Source organism: Schistocerca serialis, chromosome 2 (assembly GCF_023864345.2).
Source record: "Schistocerca serialis cubense isolate TAMUIC-IGC-003099 chromosome 2, iqSchSeri2.2, whole genome shotgun sequence".
Lineage (NCBI taxonomy): Eukaryota > Metazoa > Arthropoda > Insecta > Orthoptera > Acrididae > Schistocerca > Schistocerca serialis.
In genome coordinates this window covers 757,284,850-757,310,715 of record NC_064639.1, presented here as the reverse complement: position 1 = coordinate 757,310,715, position 25,866 = coordinate 757,284,850, and the positions used below count along the sequence as shown (strand labels likewise).

Here is a 25,866-nt window from a genome sequence, read left to right as displayed (position 1 = left end):
GTGCTCTTACTGAAGTCTTTGATTATGTATTGTAACCAATTGTAACCGTGACCGTATCGGTCTTGGGGTGGCCGAGAAAGCGCAGCGGGACCAAACGGAGAGTGGCCTGCGAACAAACAAACGAATAGAAAGGATGGACACGAAACAGTGACGGATGATGGAGAGAGACCTTACAACGACAACACGCAAGAAGAAACGGAGTGACAGAGACAACCAAACTAATCCAAGACGTTCACTAGTAATGAAAACAAAGAATAGTAAACATGCTGTCTGTTGTCGAGGCGATGTGTCGAGACTCGTGCAACGATTAGACTCTCTGGCTGAGCGAGAGGCAGGCACTTAAATACTCTATCGAGGGTGCCACTATTGGCCGCTGGAACCACATGTTCCACAGCGACACCTTCACACTAAATGCGGGCCAAGATGCGTGTGCTGCCACAGCTTATGGCATGATAGTGCAGAGACCTCTATGGGTCTTCAACATCCATGATGTCTGGCGGGGATTCAAATTCTGTGGCACACGGTACCAGATTATGTACATCAAAAAAAATTTCTAGGGGAATTAACATGGTGCAGCATTAATGGCCTGAAGGATGGAGTCCTATCATAACAACAGAAATAGAGGGTCACATTAGAAAATGATATGATGGAAATAAGAAGAAATTAAGATTGGAGAAATATTAAGTATAACAACACACATTGTTTGCCACTTGACCCACTTTTATTCTTGGCCTATATAAATGATTTACTGAGGACAAAAACTGTAAGTTTGCTGATATCATAAATATATTAATAAAGAGACCAAACGTACCCTCAGCAGACACAGCTAGAATATAATGGAATAGGCTTACATGCTGTTCACAGCCAACAACTTAACTCATAATTTACAAAAACTCATATTATGAAATCCCAAGCCAGTAGAAATGACTTTTAGGTACTAGAAGTGGAGATCAAACCACTTACACTGTATGATATTTCATTTTTCATCTAGGAACTACTGTGCTGGCACTGGCATATGCATAAATTAACTTAAGAGCACAGTCTGTCTCTTTTGCTCATAGAAATCTCTCTCATTGTGTTGACGTACAAACAGGGCTTCTAGCATACTTTGCAAACTTACTTTTAATAGTGTCCTGTTGCACCATCTGCAGGGGCAATATAGATAAGGCCAAAAAAGTATTTATTCCACAGAAGCATACAATAGGACTATTGTGTAATGTCGATAACATAACACCTTGCAGAAGCCCCTTTTGCGATCAAGGTACACTTATGTGCCAATACTTATATTTCTTAACGATATTTATAGTGAATAAGAAGAATGACTACAGGATGAACTGTGCATTTCGCTACCACATATGAAAAGTAAAAATAATTTCCACATAGACTATGGATCTGTATATTACAATTCATCAGAATTTTTGAACCCAGTCTTGCTAATTCCGTGTATCTGTAATTTTTTAATTGGAAAATCTTAACATTATCAGTATGTAGGCAGTTGGTAGCTGTCTTTGTAAAAATAAGTACTTTATTTGAAGCTTTTAATAAAAACATCAGCTGAGTGATACAAGAGGTGGAGCAGTGGAGCAATGACTTTTTTCCCCTTCAAAATGCCTTTTTTCCTCTTACTATAAATATGTGAACCAATGCAGAAGTAATTCCTATAATTACACTGAACAACAAATTTGAAGTGAAAGTGTGTAAATTGCATGATTTTGAGTTAGGTATGTTTATTTCAGTATAAAAACTAAATATACATTCATGTTCCAAGATTCAGCATAACAAATTTTAAGTGAATAATTACTTGAATTATGTTATGTGTTATGCATTGATAAATTTCAGTGCCATTCTGGAAGTACAAAAATAAAATATTAAGAAAAAATGAAGAGATAATATTACATGAATGAAAATATTTTGTAAGTCTACTTTGTACCAGAACTATGTAAAGCACAAAAGAAAATATATAAATTAACTGGTCACAAATGTATATAAAGGATTACGATTGTTAAATGTCCATATGTACAGTATATACAATTACATATTTTGTTCAGAGATAAATTCAGAAGATGACTGTTTTCGCTTGGCTTGATGTTTATACACACACTCGGGAACATCCCGTATGACAGTCCAGCAGTAATCTGCTAAAATAATAGGGCTTCACTTTCCGGCATACCTCTTTTCAAATGTGGCAGTATTTTGATGAAATCACTCCCCATGTTCATCACTTACTGCACCACAATCTTTGGGGAAGAAGTCAGGGTGACTATGTAAGAAGTGCATTTTTATCAACATGTTGCAACCAAATTTTTCATACGATGACAACATGTTGTCTACAATCTCCTTGTAATTTATTGCTCATTTGTTCCCTGAGAACTGCAAACATACTGTCTTAAAACATTCCCGTTCATGCTTATCACCACCTTCTATGATTGCATCAAAAGTATGGTTTCCAAAAAGCTCTAGAATCTTTGGGCCTACAAAGATGCCCTCCTTTACTTTGGCATCACTTAAGTAAGGGAATTTCTGCCGTAAGTACTTAAACGCATCACCATCTTTGTTAATTCCCTTAACAAAGTTTTTCATGAGACCCAACTTGATGCGCAAGGGCGGGAGCAGAATCTTTTTAGGGTCTTCTAGAGCTTCACTCTTAATGTTCTTTATACCTGCTTGAAGAGATTTTCTGGTGGGCCATTCATGTTTACTGCAATGAGATGTATGAACTTGGCTATCCCATTCACAGGAAAAGCAGCAATATTTAGTATACCCTAACTTCATACCTAATAGCAGTGCAACCACTTTAAAGTCACTACAAATGTGCCATTGCGAGTAATTATACTTGAGGGCTTGTAGTAAAATTTTTACATTTTGGTATGACTCTTTCATATGCACACTATGCCCAACTGGACTAGAAGGAAGCTCGTTACCAATATCAAAAAGCACTGCTTTCAAGATCAACTTTGTAGTGTTGGCAGAAGAGCCAACACTGTGTTTCTAGAGGAGGCCGAAATGCACGCGTTTAATTACACGCTGACTGGCGTGAGGTCTGGAACAGGACAATATCTTGAGAATTGCAAATAAAGTACGTAGATGATGTAATACTTAACTTTAATCCACAATTGTAGAACATCTGTCTTGATGATACATGCTTCACATAATAAAAATCAATTGAATACGGCGCCTTGCTAGGTCGTAGCAAATGACGTAGCTGAAGGCTATGCTAACTATCGTCTCGGCAAATGAGAGCGTATCAGTCAGTGTAGCTTCGCTAGCAAAGTCGGCTGTACAACTGGGACGAGTGCTAGTAAGTCTCTCGAGACCTGCCGTGTGGTGGCACTCGGTCTGCGATCACCGACAGTGGCGACACGCGGGTCCGACGTGTACTACCGGACTGCGGCCGATTTAAAGGCTACTACCTAGCAAGTGTGGTGTCTGGCGGTGACACCACATTCCTCCCCCGCAAATCGGTGAACGGTTGTGTTATAAGGCTTCCGCCCGCCGTGGGGAGGACCCCATATTGACGTATGCGACGAGGTGGGGAGCCTAACAACAGGCGAGGCTGTGCCACCCACACCCGGCCATTTGGTCCGAGGGGAGCTAGGAAACGCCTGAAAACCTAGCCCAGGGTGCACGCCAACATGCGGTGTATGCGCCCGTAAAGAGACAGGAGGGGCCGAAGGGTCGACCTCCATCAGAACGGGGCACCTGACGGGCGAAGACACATCTGGTCCGGAGCGGGCAAGAGTTCCATGTTGGAGGACAGCTGGTCACGGGAAGCGATCGGCGGCGCGTGACCCAGGAAGGCGCCCGGCAGCTGCAGCGAAGCGTCCACTGCGGGCGGCGCCGGTGGGAGAAAAGGCGGCGGAGGCGGCGGCGGCGGTGCGTCGCCATGGGGCAAAATGGAATGCAACGTCGGTAACACCTGGGGATGAGGCGAGCCAGTAGATGGGTCCCCAGGGTGCTGACCGGACGGCACCGTTGCTGAAAGCATACGGGGAGCGGCAGAACCCGTGCGACGACAGAGGCGCAGCTGATTGAGATGCCAACGCACCTCACCAGAGGCCCCCAAAACCAGATACATAGCGCGGCCGAGGCAGCGAAGAATGCTCCCTGCGAGCCAACGCCGTGAGCCTCGATAGTTGCGATAATATACAACGTCGCCTGGAGCAAAAGCAGGTGGCTGCCGCTGCACAGGAACCTGATGCGGCGGATGCAGCAAAGACATCAAGGTTTGATGAGGATGACCGTGGAGCAACTCAGCCGGCGAGCGACCATCTCAGGGCTGAGAGCGATACGAAGACAAAAAGAGCAACAACGCGTCCTCCTGAGAATGCGACTCTTTCAACTTCAACATCTGTGACTTGAAAGTCCGGACCAAACGTTCAGCTGCACCGTTTGACTGAGGCGAAAACGGCGTGGATGTCAGATGTTGACTATCATTGGCCTTGCAGAATGACCGAAATTCTGCGGACATGAATTGTGGGCCATTGTCGGAAACAATAGTCTGTGGAATACCTTCAATGCAAAAGATAGCAGATAACGCTTGGATGGTGGCAGATGACGTCGTGGCAGACATCCGGACAACAAAAAGAAAATTACTGAAAGAATCGACCACAACCAACGATCGAGATTTCCAGAATGGACCAGCAAAATCGATGTGTAAGCATTGCCAAAGGGAAGTGGCTTTCGGCCATGCAAAGAATTTCCGCAGCGGTGCGAATTGTTGTTCGGCACACGCCATGCAAGAAGAGCACATATTCGTAATCGCAGCATCGATTCCGAACCAAGTACAGTGCTAACGAGCAAGTTGTTTCGTTCGCACTATACCCCAATGTCCTTGGTGGAGAAGCCGTAAGACAGAGGACTGTAACGAACGTGGGACCACGACCCGGGACTGATCATTATCAGAACGCAACAGTAAAACACCACGTCGCACAAAAAGTCTCTCCTTGTGAGCAAAAAATCGGCGAACCAACGGATCCTCGATCCGTGACTTTGACAAGGGCCATTGTGTAGCAACAAAACGCAAAACGGTAGCAAGGACAAGGTCAGCAGCTGTGGCTGTAGCTACACGACGAAAATCGATCGGAAACGATTCGACCATGTCATTGGTTTCCGCATCAGTGAACATGCAAGCAAGTTCGGAAGAATCGAATGCTCTATCCTCAGCAACAGGCAAATGGGACAATGCATCGGCGTTTCTGTGCTTAGCAGTGGACCGATACAAGATATCGTAGCGGTACTGCGAGAGGAAAAGAGACCAGCGAATGAATTTCTGCGCTGTACGTGGAGGTACAGGCTTGTTCGGATGAAAAAGCGATGTCAAAGGTTTGTGGTCTGTGATGATGGTAAAGTGACGACCATACAAGAAATCATGAAACTTAGTAACACCAAATACGAGAGCCAAAGCATCTTTCTCAATCTGTGACTAATTTCTTTGCGCAGACGAGAGCAATTTTGACGCAAAGGCAATAGGGCGATCATGCGATCCATCTTTGTGCGCAAGCACAGCACCGATCCCGAAATCCAATGCATCTACCATCATCAAAAGGGGTTTCTGGGGATCGAATGGCGTAAGGCAAGTATTTGAAAGCAACGCCGATTTCAACTGGCGAAAGGCGCGTTCGCATTCCGTCGTCCAGTCGAACGGAACACCTTTACGGCGTAAGCGATGAAGCGGAGCTGAAATGGAAGAGGCATGGGGAACATAGTGAAGATAATAATTAATTTTTCCCAACACACTCTGTAGCTGCTTCAAATTTTGCGGCAAAGGCAAGTCTTGTATGGCACGGAGGTGCTCGGGACTGGGATGTATGTCTTGTGCATTGATTACATGTCCCAAAGAGGGTAAGTCACGAGCAAAAAACACACATTTGTCCTTCCGCAAGCGAAGACCATTTTGTCGCAAGACCTGAAATAATGTTCTGAGATTGGCTAAATGTTCTTCTGCCATCTTTCCGGAGATCACTATATCGTCCATATAGTTTGCTGCAGTAGGGACCGAGGCACAAACAGTTTGCAGATATTGCTGAAACAATGCAGGGGCGGATGCACACCCGAATGGCAGTCTTTTGAATTGGTACAAACCAAGATGCGTGTTAACCACCAAGACGCGCTGGGATTCGTCGTCCACTGGAATTTCCAAGTACGCATCTGCGAGGTCCAATTTCGAAAAATATTTACCCGGGCACAGTTTGTCAAAAAGATCTTCCGGGCGGGGTAAAGGATAAGTTGCAATCACTAATTGTGGATTCACTGTTGCCTTGAAGTCCACACAAAGTCTCAGTTTTCCGGAAGGTTTCGGGAAAATTACTAAGGGTGATGCCCAGAGAGAAGCCTGCACACGTTCAATCACACCTTGTGATTCCAATTCGTGTAATGTTCTTGCGACCTCATCACGCAATGCGTGGGGAACATTGCGCGCTCTGAAAAATTTCGGTTGCGCGTTTACTTTCAGTTCCAAATGTGCTTTATAGTTCTTAGCGCAACCAAGGCCCGGCGCAAAAATGTCTGCAAATTCTTCACATAGACTAGAAACACTGGCTGAAGGCACAGTCTGGTTCACTGATAGGACCTGATTTACTATAGACAAGTTAAACAACTGAAATAAATCTAAACCAAACAAGTTTACTGCAGAAGAAGAACGAAGGACGTAAAAAGACACAAGTTTTGTTTGTCCCTTGTATGTTGCAAGAAGGCTGCACTGTCCTAACACAGGGATATTCTGACCGGAATAACTATTTAACTTAACATTTGCAGCATGCAAGGGAGGTGTGCCCAGTTGTTTGTACGTGTCTTTATTGAGCAATGAAACTGCAGCTCCGGTATCGAGCTGGAATGGGATCACGTTGCCATGAATGTCCAAATCTACAAAAAGTTTATTGTCCTGCTGATGACAAGAGCGACTGTCTCGTGCAATTTGAACTGACACTAGAACAGAAGCACTCGCGACTTGACGGGATTCCCGTCGACGGCGACGCACACTATTTGTGGGACGAACACAGTCACTGGTAGACAAAGTGGCACTGGGCGGAGTGGAATTAACTACATGAATGTCCATGGGCGAAGGTTCACGAGCCTGAGTATTCTTGGTTCGATTCCGGCGCGAAGCAAAGGGCCTGGAATCGTTGTGAGTGTCCGATCGGAGCTTTTACTGGCAAACACTCTGAACATGTCCTCTTTTATTACAGAAAAAGCAAATAGCTTGGCGTGACGGGCAGTTCTCACGCGAATGTCTAGTAGCACACCGCGGGCATGATTTCACTGCATTTGCTTGCTGCCGCGGGACACGTGGTTGAGATCTTGGCGGCAGCTGCGCGGGCGAGCGCGAGAGCTGTTTACTGTTCTGTGCAGCGCGCCCGGCGGGCCGGTTAATGTGACACACGGCTGGCGAAGTTTCAAATGATTCCTGAGCAAAGTCAAGTGTGTCTTGCCTATCCAATATGTCCATCACTTGTTGAAGGGAGGGATTGACTAGTTTCAAAATTTGCTCCCGTATATGAACATCAGAAACGTTCTGTGCAATTGCATCACGCACCATAGTATCTGAATAAGGGAGTCCACATTCACACTCAAAAGCACAATCCGTAGTAAGGCCTTGCAAAGTTGCAACCCACTCCTGATTAGTTTGACCGGCCGTACGTTTTGTACGAAAGAAAGTATACCTTTTTGCAACTACATTGACTGATTCCTTGAAATATGCATCTAATGCAGACAAAATTTTGTCGTAGGACAGAGTTGCTACGTCGCGTCGGACGCGTCTGGACGCTGACACATGATAATAAGTGAGGTTGCCGCTCATTACCTTGAATTCTGTAGGCGTCGAGATGGAATCCAAATTGGCGTGACCACTCCGTCCAGCTTTCTAGTGCCGCATCAAATGGACAAAAAGGTGGTGCAACTGCATGTTGTGGCTGCGGTAGCGGTGGAGCGGCGGCTGCCGCATTGTTTTGCATTGCACGTTGACCCTGGACGAGCTGTCCAAGGGCATCCAATAAGGCCTGCGTCTGCTGATTCTGCAAGCGATAAAATTCGGACAGTACATCTGGAGATTGTGGCGAAGCCATGACACAAGTAAATTAAGCAAGTAGAAAAAAGAAGACCCTTTTGAGACTTGTCGCCAATTTGTAGTGTTGGCAGAAGAGCCAACACTGTGTTTCTAGAGGAGGCCGAAATGCACGCGTTTAATTACACGCTGACTGGCGTGAGGTCTGGAACAGGACAATATCTTGAGAATTGCAAATAAAGTAAATAGATGATGTAATACTTAACTTTAATCCACAATTGTAGAACATCTGTCTTGATGATACATGCTTCACATAATAAAAATCAATTGAATACGGCGCCTTGCTAGGTCGTAGCAAATGACGTAGCTGAAGGCTATGCTAACTATCGTCTCGGCAAATGAGAGCGTATCGGTCAGTGTAGCTTCGCTAGCAAAGTCGGCTGTACAACTGGGACGAGTGCTAGTAAGTCTCTCGAGACCTGCCGTGTGGTGGCGCTCAGTCTGCGATCACCGACAGTGGCGACACGCGGGTCCGACGTGTACTACCGGACCGCAGCCGATTTAAAGGCTACCACCTAGCAAGTGTGGTGTCTGGCGGTGACACCACAAACTTTGACGAATCAATAGAGGGTCTCCACTCATCAGGGTTGTAATTAATTCTGAGAGCCTTCATTAGACCATTTATGTCTACACATGCCACAAGACTATCTTGCATGTTAAAAAAAGGAGTTAACTGTTGCTCTCTTCTGTGGCAGATTGAAACATTTACATTGCTTTCCAGAAAACTGCACTGCTGCAGTCTTGATGCTAATATCTCAGCCTTAGCTTCTGAGAGCACCAAATCTCTAATGAGATCACTTAACTCATTTTGAGACAATTTTTGTGCATCATCAGTTGATGATATATTTGGAAGAAACTCCAGATCTTGTGATGCACATGGTTCACGCCAGATCATGGGCACTGCAAAGGGCATTGAATGTCCTTTCCCATGCATCCAGTTCCTGAGGTTGTTGGCACAAGTGTTGCAGATCACAGGTGGAGCCCAGGGTTTATCCTGATCACATATTTTGCACCCAAAATAACAACTGTAAGCTTTTTCAATCAATGGAGTTATTTGCTGTGTTTTTTTCCCTAAGCAAATGTCACTCCTTCACACACACACAGCAAAATGTGTCAGCACTGTTAACACAAACTCGTGGCATTTTTGTTCACTTCAGTATCAGTCAACTTGAACAACTGGTAGCTAATCTGGAAACAAATGTGCAAAAATTATTATAAGGGCCATTCAAAAAGAAATGAGCCAGAGGCATAATTTCAGAAACCATTACCTGTATATTAGAAGTACTTGTCCCACTGTGACTTAAGGCGGTGAATGGCTGTCCCATAAAATTCCCAGGGCCATGATGTTCCACACTTACAGCTGGATGTCGTCGTCCGAGGTGAATCGTTTGCCCCCTTAGAGCCTTTCTAAGGGGACCAAAAATCGCATAATCACAGGGAGAGAGGTCCGGACTGTATGGAGGGTGGCCGTTAACCTCCCATATGAGTTTGCAGGAGTGCCGCAACTGTATTGGCCGTATGAGGCTTTGCATTGTCGTGGAGCAGAATGACCCCACGGGTGAGATTGCCTGGTCATTTTGATTTGACCACTTGGCGAAGGGTGGTCAAGGTTTGCAAGTAACGCTGGGCTTTCATTGTTATCCCTGTGATTATGCCATTTTTGGTCCTCTTAGAAAGGCTCTGAGTGGCAAATGATTCAGCTCGGATGACGATGTCCAGCTGTACATGCGGAACTGGTTAACATTGCAGACCCGGGAATTTTGTGAGGCAGCCATTCACCACCTTGTGGCACAGTGGGACAGGTGTCTCAACAGCCAGGGTTAGTACTTCTAACTTGGTTTCTGTAATTATGCCTCCGGCTCATTTCTTTTTGAATGCCCCTTACACATGCATTAATAAAGTCACTGAAGTTGAAGAGGAGGGAGACAAAAAGATCACTGAAATTGGTATCAAAACGTTTACATCCAAAATATTGCACACGATTAATACCAGGGACAATAATATAATCCATTGTTACTAGTTATTGTGACTGACAAACCATTATAATATTTGATTTTAAATTTAACACAAAACTCCGTATATAATTAACTCACCGTAATAAAACAGTGTAAAATGAAAACTAGAGCTAATTTTGAATTGTCTTTGTGATATTCATAATCAGCACATTAGAATTGATAGGAATTGGCTATTTCCATTCAATTTACATTTTCATGGCTGCACAGTGTTATCAGTGTTAGTAAATTGGCACTAGTCATAAATTGTTATTAATATACTTTACCTAGGTAGTCAGCAGTTACTGTGTCTGCCTGTTAATGTGTAACTTGACTAATTCCACATCACCGAAGGCCCTACTGCACAGTAGGATTTACAGAACAAGATGTGTGAATGAATGAGCATCTGGAATGGAAGTTGCTAGAAAGTAATTCTAATTATACTTTTTGCTTTTGACACCTCTTTATACTGTGTACTGAAGGCTTTTTGATTATTTTTACTCTCAGCAAGTGCAAAAAGTAGTTCAGTTTTTGATTGCAGGCATTGTGCTGTGTTGACAAGAAGGGGATATTGTCATGGCCCAATCCTACAGCAGAGAAGGTATTTTTTCTTCGAAATACTTCCCGTCCTACAAAATCTTTGAGGTTAGTTTTTTTTAAAGTTTGTTTTTGCTCTCTTTCTTGTGCTACTATTTTCTTTATATTATATTAATGTTAGCTGTGATTGCACTTCCCTATTTGCAGTGCCTTTCTGAATTTCTCTAAAGAGCTAGAGATAGTTTGCAGTGAATATGCTGAATTTTTCACCACAGTATTTGTTTGGCAATAACATACGACGAGAGAAAGATTGAGTCTATGCCATGTGAATGTTCACCATGAAATATACTTTGGTGTTATTTATCTGCATTATTAATAGTTATGTATATTATGAAACATACATTTTCATAAGATAAAATAATAAAAAAGGAGCAGATTTTACATAACTGAGTGAGTTGTTGCAGTGGAAAGACCTGGGATGTACAGTTAGGAGACCTTGGACTTGCATTGGAAATCACTTAAATCAAATGCCAGAATGGTCCTTCTGGAAAGGACTCCAAGCTTCTCCCCTGCCTAATGAGATGATTGATGATGTGACACTAAATTCTAATCTTCCTTCTTTCTTTACATGTCAGGTATGTTAAAAGTGAGATCAATAGATACAAAAATGCGTGCCAACATGGCAACGCCTGACTCAGACTCTTGACTGCAGACTCTTGACTGCACAGCCCCAGCCACTGGGATGAAGACTGCAACTGGCGCTGCATTTCCAGCCACTGTGCTGATAGCCCTTGCAGTGGGGTTGGCCTATGCAGGTATCACAAGCATTTTGTCCCAACACCAAAACCTGCGGAGAACTCTGCTCTTGGCACCCAAATGCCAATGACCGCTGGGATTAGGCGTCCCCATTGGCTCCACTGTATCTCAGCGCAAGTTCATTCACGATACCTGTTGTGCCATGCCATTCCTCATAGACATTGGTTCCAAGTAGTTTATCATCCCACAGCCACTCATATGGAATGCTTACACCACCTCAACCATTTTCCTGATGGCAGCAAATAATTCCACCATCGCTACATATGGCATTCATCATCGTAGCCTCAAATTCGGCTGCAAGAGGACCCGCCCTGGATCTTCACTGTCTCTGACGTCACTGACTCCATTATCAGAGCAAACTTCATTGGACACTACCACCTGCTTCCTGATGTTGGCCAGCACATCATTGATGGCGACATGGGAGATCAACAAAGTGCACCACTCATTTCGCTGTTCTCTTCAATGTGAAACAGATGGCATGTTCTGGTCCATATGCTGACCTCCTGGCACAATTCCCTGATCTCACACACCCATCCTGCATGCCTTGGTGCCTTGGGAGGTCTGCCTTTCAACTGTTCACTACATCGATATGAGCACCTGACCACCTGTCTTCTGCTGACCATGCCCCCTGGCACTTCATAAACTGAAGATCGCCAAGGCCAAGTTTGATGAGCTCATCACTGCTGGTGTACTGCATCCTACGAAGAGCCTGTATGTGTCTGCCCTTCATCTTGCCAAGGACGAAGAGTATCCTGGCATCCATACGAGGATTACCGGAAGAAAACACCTGCACTATCCCTGACCCATACCCAGTGCTGCTCCTATGTAGCTTCAGTGACAGGCTGGCTGGGGCTACAATCTTCAGCATGATCGACTGTGCCAAGCTATGGAGGATAGCTTCTTGGCTGCCAAGTGCGACTTAGCAGGTGCCACGCTGCTCGCCCATCCCTACCTCAGCGTTCCCCTTGCCGTCATGGCCAGTGCCAGCCAGACAGCCATTGGCGCTGTCCTGCAGCAGCACTTGGGCAACACTGGCAGTTGCTCACTTTCTTTTCCAGCAAGCTCTCTCCCCCCTCAACAGTGCTGGAGCGCATACGACAGAGAGCTCCTCGCCATATACAAGGCTGCCAAATACTTTTGGCTGTCAGTCGAGGCCCGTCACTTTTCATGGTTTTCACTGACCACAAACTGATAACGGTTGCCCTTATCAAAGACATAGATCAGTGCTCTCCATGTCAATTCCAGCAGCTGTTGTTCATCTTAAAATTTGCAACCAATATACATCACATTGCTTGAACTGACAATGTTGTTAGCGACTGTCTTAGCTGCACCTGTGCCATTCTTTTGTCACTCGACTACAAGGCAGTTAACTCCATCCAGGAGAATGACCCAAAACGTAACTGACTCTCTCAGAATATTACCTCGGGCGTCCACCTTCAATGCACGCTGGCTCCTGGCTCTGACAGCAGTATCTGGTGTGACGTATCCACTAGCTCACCGTGCCACTTCGTATCTGCGGCCATCTGCATGGCCACTTTCAACGGATTACACAGCCTGGTGCACTCTGGCATGTGTTGTCCACTGCTCTAGTGATGGAGTGTTATGTGTGGCCAGATATTCAGAAGGACTGCAGGACCTGGTCCCGCACCTGCCTCGCCTGTCAGCACGCCAGTGTCAGCTGTCACGTATGAGCCCCCTTCACAGCTTTCCCAGATATCAGGCATCGTTCATGTGGACTTAATGGGCCTCCTACCTTCATCTGACAGTTGCTGCTACCTTCTTACAGGACAGGTTCATCCGCTGCCCTGAGGCATTGCCAACACCCAAAATTACTGCCACCGCAATAGCAGCCGCCTTTGTCTCTATCAACACAGATGCTCAGGATGCTCATGTCCGTGCTTCTCCACCCTTCTCGCAGCATACGACTGACCCAGCAGTTCCCCTCCACCACCATCAACTGCTGGGTATGCCCCCAACACCGCTTCATAGCCTCTAACACTTGCAGAACAGCGTTGTTTCATGCGCACCCATCCTAACTCTGGAGGCTCTGTGATGCTCACTGTACCTGATGCATGTGCTTTCAGTTGTAAAATGTGACCACCTTGTCAGCACCACCTTGCAAAGCTGCTGCACCCTGACCTCCACAGTTCCTTGCTGGCAACTGTGCCCTGTGTCTGCCCACATCTGTGTGCGCAGCACTGAACATGGGCTGACACCATGCTGACACAGCACCCCAACCCACATGCCACTGCACGCTGTCATGCAGCAGACTGACTGTAGTGGCAGCTAGCCGCCCCTCCCTCCACATGCCCGGCCCCTTGACATGCAGTGCCTGCCCCTCCTGCAGAGCTGACAGCCGCAACATCAATGCCACTGCCCCTAACCTCACCAGTGGCACAACACAACCCTTCACCAGTATCAGCCTTTGCTGCCGCCACCACATTCAACACCACAGCTCCTCTCTCGCGGAAGGGAGGGGGTGAGGGGGACTGTGTGGTGGCCTTTTGCCAAGTGTGTGGTGGTCTTTTGCTGCACAGTTGTCTTAGTAGTTCCCTATGCTCCCAACTCACTACAGCCATCTGCTAAGACAGTGAGTTTCACCCCTCATGCAGTACTTCCGTTCACAGCTGTCGATCTAGCTGTGCGACAGGACACTTCGCTGCTACGGTCACTGCCTACCGGTATGGAACAGTAGCTGCCCCTACTGAGGCTTCCATCAACTGAGCTTCACCAGTCTGTCCATGTAACACCAACTTTGGTTGCTGCCCCAAGCTTGCATCATGGGTAACTGGCCACTTGGCGACACATCTGATGCTGGTGCTTTCATGACACTGCAAGACTCCCATCCATGCTGTCTTTACACCTGGCACACGTATCTTAATGTATGTATCGTAAGTGTTCATACCATGCAGTGAACACTGGGCTGAGGCAACGATTTCTCTTACTCCGCTGTTCTACTGCACCTTGCCCAACTAGTGCATTCACTTCTCAACTGGGTGACTGATTTATATTTTAAACATGGAGCTGTTTGTGTTGCTCCAGCCTGACCAATATGTGTGTGTAGCTTTGTGTGTCACATAGTCGAATAAAGTAAGGGATATTCCTACAGTAATGATGAGGTGACAAAATAAAATGTACTATTGTAGTACAGGAAGGAGAGCATGTCCGTGAATATGCCATATTTAATGTTTTCCCACTCCGAAATTTCTGTTTTCCCTGTTGTATCATTATTAATGTATGTGTCTGTTTTATTGTTAAGACATGGTTCTATTCAAGCAAAGGAACACCTTTTACGCTATACTTTTTAAGTTTCCCTTGTATACTTTCATGCTCTACACAATCAAAGGTATTGGCAGGATTGCAGAAAATGACAGCACGACAACTTTCTTTGTGAAGTCTCACAGCTTTGTCAGGCAAAAAACTACATTCTTTCCCACGACTATTTTTCCTTTTTGGGGGAAGATATTCAAGCAGATCTGCGGCACGGCCATGGACACCAGCATGGCACCCTCCTAAGTCTTGGCTCTGAGCACTATGGGACTTAACTGCTGTGGTCATCAGTCCCCTCCTAAGTCAACTTGCTTTTTGGTCATTTAGAGGAAACTTTCCTAGCAGCCCATGAACCCTATTCTATGGTCTGGTTCATGTTTATTAATGATATCTTGGTGATCTTAATGCGCGGCCACAACATTTTCGTTCCTGCGTGACCTTGATGTCATCTCTCCCATCCACTTCATCTAGACCACCTCTGCCCAGCATGTCATGTTTGTGGAAATTGACCTTCCATCAGCCATAACCCTTCATTGGTGAAGCACCAATAGATTATCAAGTTTAGCTTTTCTACTTGTGTTCACAGTTTAATGCTTAAATTCATTGCATATTTTTGTATTTGAGAAGTATAATACTGTGTTTAGGTACAGTAATGGATTCAGTCATTAAGTTTGTAGTGCATTAGGCATTTGTTTGTTTGTTTTGGATGGCAAGTAGCTGTTGATCACGGCCAATCAACCATCACCCTTAATTGGTGAAGCACCAGGAGGCCAGCAAGTCACATATTTAGCTTTTCTGTTTGTGTTAACATTTTGATTGTTAAATTATTTGCGAGTTTTTGTGTACTTTCTATGTTTAATTCTTAAATTCATTGCTTATTCTTGTATTTGAGAGGTATAGTGTCACGTTTTAGTAATGGTAGTGTGTACTTTCATGCAATCTGTAGTGCAGTAGTCATTTGTTTTCTATTACCATAACTGTTGGCCACAGCTCATTAAGCTGCCAGCCTCCTTTGGTGAAAAAGCAGGAGACAAGCTAGTCACATATTTACCTTTTTCTGTTTTTCTCATAGTTAAATTCTCAAGTTGGTGGTAGTACCACGGATAGGGTGTATGCATGCTGTGTGCGGATGCAGGAGGAGCTGGCCATAATTCACGGACAGCTGAAGATGCATACGGCCTTGGTCAGCCATTTGCTGGCTGCTGCCTCGGGGTGTTGTGGCACCAGAGGAACTGGTGCGTCACGTGAGACAACTCGGGTGTCACTTGTTTCGTCCCTGGGTTCTGCTGCCAAGACACCTTCCAGCATACCCAACATTGGGGATCGACACTTACTGCAGGGTGAGTGGAGGGCTGTTACACGGACATGTTGCTTGAGTCAGAGTGTCAATGTAGAGGCTGGTCGTCTGGCCTCGCCCGTTCACCCTGTGAGTGGACAGATGGCCTTCCCTTCAGCAGGGTCTGGGCAAGCACATGGGGGGAGTCACTAATTATTAGGATTAGGAGCTCCAACATTAGGTACATTATGGAGCTCCTAAAGCAATTAGTATCCGGGGCCAGAAAGAATTCCAGTGTGCACTTAACATGTCTGTGGGTAAGCCTCATCCAAGATGTGGAGGGGTCCCTGCCTATGGCTATCTGGGGTGCAGGGTGCAGTAGTCTGCAAGTTTTTGCTCATGTCGGTACTAGTGATGCCTGTCACTTAGGTTCTGAGGGCACTTTCATTTCCTACGGGCAGCTGTCAGAAGTGGTGAAGGCTGCTGGCTTCACTCGTGGGTTGTAAGTAGAGCTCACAATTTGCAGCTTTGTACACAGAGTTGATCGGGGCCCTTTGGTTTGGAACCAAGTGAAGGGTCTCAACCAGAGAATCCGTTGATTCTTTGCTGATTGTGGCTGTAGATTTGTCAACCTACCTGCATTATGGGGTGGAGAGGTGTAGGACTCCTCTTGATAGGTCAGCAGTGCACTATACAGAGGAAGCAGCTACTTAAATAGTGGATTACTTGTGAAGAGTGCATGGGGATTTTTTTAGGCTAGGTGGTAGTTTCAGGTCCTCTGACAAACGCTCACTAGTCAATATGCAGAGAGCAACATCAGATCCATACAATATAGAGACACTTTGATTGTAAAAATCTTAACAGTAAGTTGTAAAAGTATTTATATCTGATTTCCTGAACTTCTTGCCCTCCAGGAAAGTTGTCATGCTGAAATTATTCTCGGAAGCGAGAGCTGGCTGAAACCCGAAGTAGAAAGCTCTGAAATATTTAGCGTGGCATGGAACGTAGATCAAAAAGACAGATTAGATACCATGATAGGGGAAAGGGAGTGTTCATTGCTGTCTACAAAATATTGTGTCCATCGAAGCTGAAATTGAGTCTGACTGTGAAGTTAAGTGGACAGAAGTAGCAGGCCTTGGTGAACTCAAGTTACTTGTCAGATGTTTTTACTGGCTACCAGATTTAGCCACAACAGTTATAGAATCATTCAAGGAGGGTCAATCTTTAGTAGTGTGGAAATACTCATATCATGCAGTATTAGTTGGAGACGACTTTAATCTGCTGAGTGTAGACTGACATGCCAATGGATTCACTGCAGATGGTACAGGCAGTCTTCTGAAATACTTTTGAACACATTTTCTGAAAACTGCCTTGAACAACTAGTTAGACAATCCACACACAAAGGAATTATTTTAAAACTGGCAGCTACAAAGAAGTCTGACCATATTGGCAGTGTCAGGATAGAGACCAGGATTAGTGATCATGATGTCATTATAGTGACAATGGTTACTAAAGTTAATAAATGCATGTGTTTATGCTAGAAAAAGTAGTTAAGCAGTTGCTAGCATCCCACTTGGACAATCGATGAACATCATTTAGTTCTGATATGACAGATGTAGAGGAATTACAGAGAAAGTTTAAGCTGAATGTAAATCATGCTCTGGGGATGTATGTGACATGTAAGGATGGAAAGGACCCTCTGTGGTTTAATAACCAGTTTGGAAAATGCTGAGCAAACAGAGATCATTGCACTATCAGTTAAAAGAATGTGTACATTTTGACAGACAAAAGATAGTAGAAATTGTTGCATCCATAAGAAGATCAATCCACAAAGCATCTGATGACTTCCACCAACATACTTTGACAAAAGATTTTGTAGAAAAATTGAGATAGTTCTCGTCATATGTAAAATCACTAAGTGGACTGAAGACTTCTGTCCAGTCACTCATTGACCAGTCTAGGGCGGCAATAGAAGACAGTAAAAGGGAAGCTGGAGTTTTAAATTTCAGATTTAAGAAATCATTCATGCGGGGGGATCATACAAACATAATGTTGTCTGACTGTTGTACAGCCTCCAGCAAGGAGAACATGAAGTTAGGCATATGTGGCATAGAGGAGAAACTGAAAAAGTTGAAAACAAATAAGTCACCAGGTCCACATAGAATCCCAATTCAGTTTTACACATAGTGTTCTGCAACATTAGCCCCTTACTTAGCTTGCGTTTGTCGTGAATCTCTCACCCAGTGCAAAGTCCCAAGTGACTGGAAAAAAGTTCAGATAACTCCCATATATAAGAAACGGACTTGCATAATTACAGACCAATATTCTTAACTTTGGTTTGCTGCAGAATTCTTGAACACATTTTGAGGTCAAATGTAACAAATTTGTTTGTGGCAGGAAAGCTTCTGTTCACAAGTCAACACAGGTTTAGAAAGCATCGCTCATGCAAAATTCAGCTTGCCATTTTCCCACGCAATATGCTACAAATCAACAGGCAGATTCCTAGATTTCCGGGAAGCATTTGAAACAGTGACCCACTAAGACTATTGATGAAGGTCCAGGCATATGGTTTAGGTCTGCAGATACATTAGTGGCTCAAAGACTTTTAAAGCAATAGAATCAGTATGTTGTCCTTGATGGCAAGTATACATGACCAGGGAAGTGTGTGATAGGAGTGCTCTTATTCTTTGTATGCATAAATGATCTGACAGACAAGGTGAGCAGCAATTTACAGATGTTTGCTGATTTCACTAAGGTGTAGGGAAGGTGTCATCATGGAGTCACTGTATGAGTGTACAAGATGACTTAGTCAGGATTTCTAGTTGGTGTGATGACTGGCAGCTTGCTCTAAATATAGAGAAATGCAAGTTAATGCATATGAGTATGAAAAACAATCCTATAATGTTTTAATACAGCATTAGCAGAGTGCTAAATGACATTATCACATCTATTAAATATCTAGGTGTAATGTTGCAAAGTGATATGAAATGGAATGACCACATCAGGTTGATAGTAGGGAAGGTGAATACTCAGCTTCATTTTATTGAGTGACTTTCCAAAGATGTGATAAGATGTGAGAAATTGGAGCTGACATGGAGGCTTTTAGTCAGTTGTGTTTTCCTCACTCTATATATGAGTGGAACAGGAAAGGAGATGATTAGTAGTGGAATGTGTCACTCTCTGCCATGCACTGTATAGTAGCTTGCAGAGTAGGTATATGGGTGTAGATGTATCTCTTTGATGGCTGCATAAAAATCTCTCTATATCGAGATTACTAACCATCAAAAATACTCCCTGTTTGATACTGTCACCCCTTTGACACTATAAAATCACTACCATGCAACCTAGCCATCCATGGATGCTGCGAAATTAAAGCCTTCACAAACAGGCATCACCACACAAACCTGGTTTGCAAACAGATTTCCTATACCATATCCGCAAAAGTATCAACCCGGGGTGCAACAACGTAACCATACTTTTTGTCATGGCTTTAACTACTGTTCATTCCACTCCCAAAGGAACGTCCTACATGCAACACTTCCTCCTCCCATTCTCCCTTCCTAAAGTCATATTTCACAATTCATCCAATTTACAAAATACCCTTGTCCATCCTTGTGTATCCATATGTTGCACCTCCTTCCGGCCCCTTATAATGTGGGTCATACTTCTGTGGAAGGGCAAGGTACAAGACCTGCCTTAAGCATCCACCCAGCACATCCTATTCCAGCCCCATCATGGCATATTGTATCCTGTCAGAAGTACCACCACCTCCAAAAGCAGTCACATCATTTACCAGCTCTGCTGTAAATTTTGCACAGCCTGTGTATGAATATGACACCTACCACTGACCACCAGAATGAATGGGCACCGCCAAACTGTGGCCAAGAACAGAGTTGGCCACCCACTGTTTGAAAACACTGCCGATCGGATAATGTTCAACTTCATTGGCTGCTTAACACCACCTTGTCATCTGGCTTCCTCCAATATCAGCTTTTCTGAATTACATAAATAGGAATTGTCCTTACAACACATGTTTGGACCTGACATCACGGCCTAAATCTCTGATAGTCCCTGTCCCATATGGAGCTTCACCCCTGTTGTGCTCTGCACTTCACTCACTCTGCACTTACACCATCCTTACCATAGTCTCCCTCTTCTGATGTTCTCTCTCCCCATCAAAATATACTCCTCCACATCATTATGTGCCACACGTAACTTTCTCTCCTTGTACCAGAGTGAACTCAGCAGTGCCATATTGCTATGCTGTGTGATTGCTACCTCTCTCTCTATCTGCATGCCAAGCTTGACTCCATCCCACTGTCTTGTTCCCCAGTCACCTTTCTCCCTTTGTGTCTCCACCCAATACAAACTTTTATCCCAGTCAAACTGCAGTGCTGCTCCAATGTAATTGACTAGGACAATGTGGCCATGCAGATATACATATATGTTTGTTTATTCTCCTAGCTGTGCAGGGAGATTTGACTGAAAGCTTAGCATTGTTCTCAGTTTTGTTTTTGTACCAATCAGTTACTCAACACTTCTTGTATTTGTAGTAAGATATTTACATCAATGAAAAATCCATAACGACAACACACACACACACACACACACACACACACACACACACACACTGCAACCTGATTGGTTTGAGGACCAAACTTAAGTGGGGCAGTTAGTACTGAAATTCATGAGGCTTGAGGGGATGAGAGCATTTATGAAAGACTGTCCTGGTGTGCAATATTTAGTTGCATCCAGGCTCAAGGTTGGAGACTGCTAAGAGATTTTTTGAGTGGAAGAAAAAAGAGCAGGGGGTGTAGGATACAGATTAAAATGATACAGAAAAGAAGGAAAAAACATAAGAGAGAAATTTACAATGTATAAACTGGGAATTGTGAGACTGGTGTAGGGATAAGAAGGGGGAGTGAGAGCGAGAACGCACAGAGATGGAAGATAGGGGCTAGTAGTGGTGAACATGAAAGGTAGATGAACACTAAAGGTACTGTAGGGATGAAGTATCTCTTTTGCTAGATTTCACAGCTATGTAATTGAGGGAAACTGGTGTTAGAGCTGAGGATTCAGATAATATGAGTTATGAAGTAGCCATTCAATTTGACCACAGTATGTTAGGCAGCATGCTCCACTATAGGGTGGTCTAGTTTTCCCTTGGCCTCAGTTTCATGGTGTCCATTTATCCATTGGATGAACTGTTCATAATCATGTCCACATAGAACACTGTGCAGTGCTTTCACAGGTGGGTCAGCCTTTGGTAGGATAGGATAGTGACAAGGATTAACTGATCTATAGATCTGATACTACAATAGAACAGGAGGGGGTGAAGGACAAAAAAGGATATTAGGTATGTGGAGTTGGTGGGAATATTCCACTTTCAGAGTGGTGACAAAGATAGCTGTTTCTATTGTGGATGTTACTGACTGATGGAGGAGATGCTACTTTGTGGCTGGTTGATACATGTGTGAGAAGTCTTAGTTAATCATAGAGATATGATATGGGGAGCTCTTTTTAGAAAAGGTTGGGAGGATATTTTCTGCTGATGAAGGTCTTTCCAAGATCTTTAATATTCTGCGAGAGAAACTACCTGTCACTCCATTTGTAGTGCCCATGGTTGACCAGGCTGTTGAGGGACATTTTGGAACAGAATTGGTGGCAGCAATAGAGCTTGTTCAGCTAGATTTTCTCAGTAATTATGAAATTTCAATTATTTTGTGTACATTAATTTTGTTATTGGTCGCCAGCCAGAGTGGCCGAGTGGTTCTAGGCGCTACAGTCTGGTACCGCGCGACCGCTACGGTCGTAGGTTCGAATCCTGCCTCGGGCATGGATGTGTGTGATGTCCTTAGGTTAGTTAGGTTTAAGTAGTTCTAAGTTCTAGGGGACTGATGTCCACAGCAGTTAAGTCCCATAGTGCTCAGAACCATTGGTAACAATTGAATGGGTTTACTATGTAAAACATTTCTAGGAATGATGAGACAGAACCTTACTCATTCTGTGTATAAAATTGTTAGTTTCACTAATTTTTGAGTATATCGTTTGTATTTTTGGTTCCATCAAATCATGCTTAAGCACTCATTTCTCACTATTAGTAAGCTTTATTTTATTTATGCAATGGTGTGATCTAAAAGCAGCTTGAGATAAACTTTCACCACTCTAGCCCTCCTTATTTCGTACTGTCTCCTCGTCTGTGTTACTTTCTGTCCATTAGTTTAGCAAAAACCTACAACACACACACACACACACACACACACACACACACACACACACACACACGAATTTCATGCCATGTGTTTTAAGAAAGTATCCAAAATTAATGTTCTTTTCTTCTATTGTGTGTTTTTCAGTCATGAGAGTGTAGCGACTGGACAAGGAGAACAGAAGCAACAAATTGTGAACCAGGATTCTGCTGAAGAAGAAAAACTTTCAAAGTCTAGTCAGTTAAAACATGGTAAGCGAACCTCTGATATTCCTACCATGTTTTCCATTGTTACTTACTTTAGTGGCATACCACATGAATAGGTATGTGCAATGGAAATGTATTAATAATTTCTTGAATAATTGGAAAAAATTGATTGGAAACAATAGTTGAAAGAAATTTGAAGGTAATTTATGAATCTGTGCACAATCCTTGGTGAACTTTAACTGATATCAATATCAATTGACCTTTAATATCAATACATTCAAGGTCAATAAAAATAATTTGCATTATGTACTGCTTCACATTAATTTCATTATATTTAGTCTTGACTGTGACGATGTCAATGCAGGAATGCTCCTCCATATACTGCATAAATTCTTCTTGTCTGCACCGAACCTCTTGATGCAGGATCTTGATGGTGAATGAAATGATGAACAGAAGGGAGTTGACGTCTTAACCGTCTGAATAAATGTTCCTTTTTATGATAACCTGTTATAACGCTTTTAATGAAACATAAAAATACACATTTTTAATAATGCTGGTACGACAGATCCTAGCATACGTCCATGCACTACCACTTTCCGAAACGAAACCAAAAGGTGAAGATACATGAATTAATAAATCGGAGAGCGTATTTCTTACTTTGTTTCATACAGATATTAAACAGTGTATGAAAACATTATCCTTGCCACAAAACATCTCATTAATTTACCTTTGGCAGTGTTTATAAGTCATTCAGTTTACATATAGCTTGTATATAAGAAAAGTATAAAAAGAAACAAGATTCAATACAGTTGCACCCGCCCCCCCTCCCCCTTCTGCCATCTCGACCACACGATATTCTAGATACGAGTGTGGGATGGTAAAATCCTACCTACTGCTTACTGCGCATCACTTGTTTGTGTGTGCAGGTTTAAAATCAGTCGCTGTGGAAGAACGGAGACGCGACGGTCAAACAGCACTGACAAGTACCCGTCGGGCAATCTATAAATGTGTTAGTGAGTGTGTATGGAAAAACCATGGAATCCATATGCAGCTTTGTGCTTATTGTGTCACTGACTATTGTTATGTGAAACAAGAACAGTTGAAAAAGAACTCATATAGACTCTTAACTCAGCCTTGTTAGAGGCAAGACGTTTTTCCAATCTCCTTTTCTGGAAGTCATGGTGTCCAAGCAGACTTTCTTTTGAATGTAAATCAATTTGTTTCTAACATACGACTATACGAGAGCCTTACTGAAGTTCCATATTATGTTGAAAGTGAGAATTTTTATTGTACTTGAAAGTCAAATACATCCGTTGATTGACAAAACGTAAAGTTTGTATGGCTACTTATTTCACTAGTAGAAAGAGGCTTGAAAGTTCCTGTATCTAGTGTTATTCGATGGAGAAGAAGTCAAGAGAGTTTCCAGCAGCCAGCTATCCAGTAAAGAAGAGTGGCTGCAAACCCCAAGTAAGTCATCTCGTGAAGAAGTGGAATCTGGTTTGGGGAAATAAATCAGTATAACCCAGACCCACACTCACACTTTAAGTCATCAAAATGATAGAACGTGGCGACCTGTGTGAAAGGACCGAAAAAACAGGAATTTTCAATCAAAAACGAGAAAAGCTGCTGTTATGTGTTTCCATAGCAACCAAACATAATATGACGAGGGATTTACTCTGAGACATTGGAATATGTTCATGTATCTAATGGAGCAAAATTTGAATGAAAAATGGCGAAGACATGAAAAATTCACAACGATAAAACAGCAAAGAAGATTTCGATGTATTTGTCTAAGAAGAAATACACATAGAACATTTCAACCAAGAAGACCCAGTGTGGGGAGTACACAGCTCTCTCACATGTCGCGGGGACGTAGACGTGGAAACCAACATACATCTGAAGCCACCAGAACCAACTGATGTTCACTGGTGCTGGCATGCCTCCACATCCGTTCATCTACGCTACGAGAATTCTACGTCATGTGAGGGTGAAACAAAACTTCATTACTTTAGTACGAAGTAGTACCAGATACTGTTGAATGAACTTTATTTGTGTAGTTATCATATTTAAAGTTAGTTTTAAATGCTTACAAGAGCTAAAGCATACAAGAGTATGGAAAATATACAACAGGTTGGACTATGGCCATGAAAATTAACAAAGAAGTGTCTCACTGGGCTGAGTTGGTAAATTTAATCAAAGTTCAAAGTGTGACTCTAAGTAAGGAACTAGGCTTAGTAGATTCTCAATTAAATACCCAAAGTGAAGCTTTAAATACTCAGAGGAAAACTCTAAATATTCAAACAACAAATTTAGGTTTGTTAAGTGCCAAGGTCGACTCTCAAAGCGAAGAATTTAGTAATCTGCACGAAGGTATGAGTGCTTTGAAGACTGAGTTCGACGCTATAAGTACTAAAGTAGAGAATTTAAAAGTAGATCTAAAGAATGAGTTGACAAACTCTTTGACTACTCACATAAATCATATGTTTACCGACCTTAGTCAGAAACAGTGATACCTTTCAGGATTTGTCAAAAAGGTTAGAATTTAAGATTGAGAACAAATGTAATAGTGTGGAATCGGAACTTATTGAAAAGTTAGGATCCTTTGAAAAAGTGTACAGTATTAAGTATAATGATGTAAGGCATGGGTTGTATCTTTGCAGGAGAGTGTAGATAAGCAGAATGAGTTAATGCCAGTCATTCAATTGCAAATTACAGGTGTCAGTAGACGGATAGATAATGTAGAAAGAAATTTCAAAGAGAAAATAACTAACTGTGATATTATAAATGTAATTAATTTGGAGGAACAGTTTGGGTGAATTATTGATCGAAAAATTACGAGAGAATAACATGCATGAACGTATCGCCTATTCCTTCTTCCGAACTCACTGATGCCAGGAAGGGTATAGAAGACCTGTGGAGAGACTTTAAGCGTATTCAAGACAAAGTAGAAAATAGGGTAACTTCACCTAATGTGGTATTAACCAGTGAAGTGGTGAATGATTTACAATGGGGAGCTAATTCAGGGTTATCTAGACAATTCCCAAAATTCAAGCCGGACGGAGATGTACATCTGACCCATTTCTTAAAAAGGTTTAACCAAGCATTACCAAAAAATTGGGAAGATTCTAAGAAGATCAGATTTGCTGTGGGGTACCTTCTAGGAGAAGCCCCAGATTGAGGTACAGTAAATATTGAGAATTTTTTCTCATGGGAGGACTTTCAAAAGAAACTTAAAAAGAAATACTGGTCTCAAGAAAAGTTTATATCAGATCTCTGGGACCCAAAATATTACAATAATACTTGGGATACTATGAGGAAATATTTGAATTGGCATTTAACACGAGCAAAGTACTTAGATAAGCCAATGGAAGAAGAGGGATTGGTACATATTTTAATTAGGTGGTTGCCCATCTATGTGAGGATTGTCTTTTGTTGATGCACTTGATGCAGTAAATAAGGACTGCAATGAAACTTAACACCAAAGTGAAAGTTCAAACTATAA

At 43.1% G+C, this 25,866-nt stretch overlaps 1 protein-coding gene across 13 annotated transcripts in view; it reads left to right on the top strand.

The window, feature by feature from the left end:
- The window catches only part of LOC126457957 (transmembrane protein 94), a 504,907-nt gene that overhangs the window by 132,840 nt on the left and 346,201 nt on the right, over positions 1–25,866 (top strand). For all 13 annotated transcript variants that reach the window (XM_050094697.1, XM_050094693.1, XM_050094699.1 and 10 more), the window contains exons 9-10: positions 10,592–10,695; positions 22,306–22,409. In XM_050094697.1, coding sequence (XP_049950654.1) covers positions 10,592–10,695; positions 22,306–22,409 — 208 coding nt within the window. The remainder of the gene's footprint in view (positions 1–10,591; positions 10,696–22,305; positions 22,410–25,866) is intronic.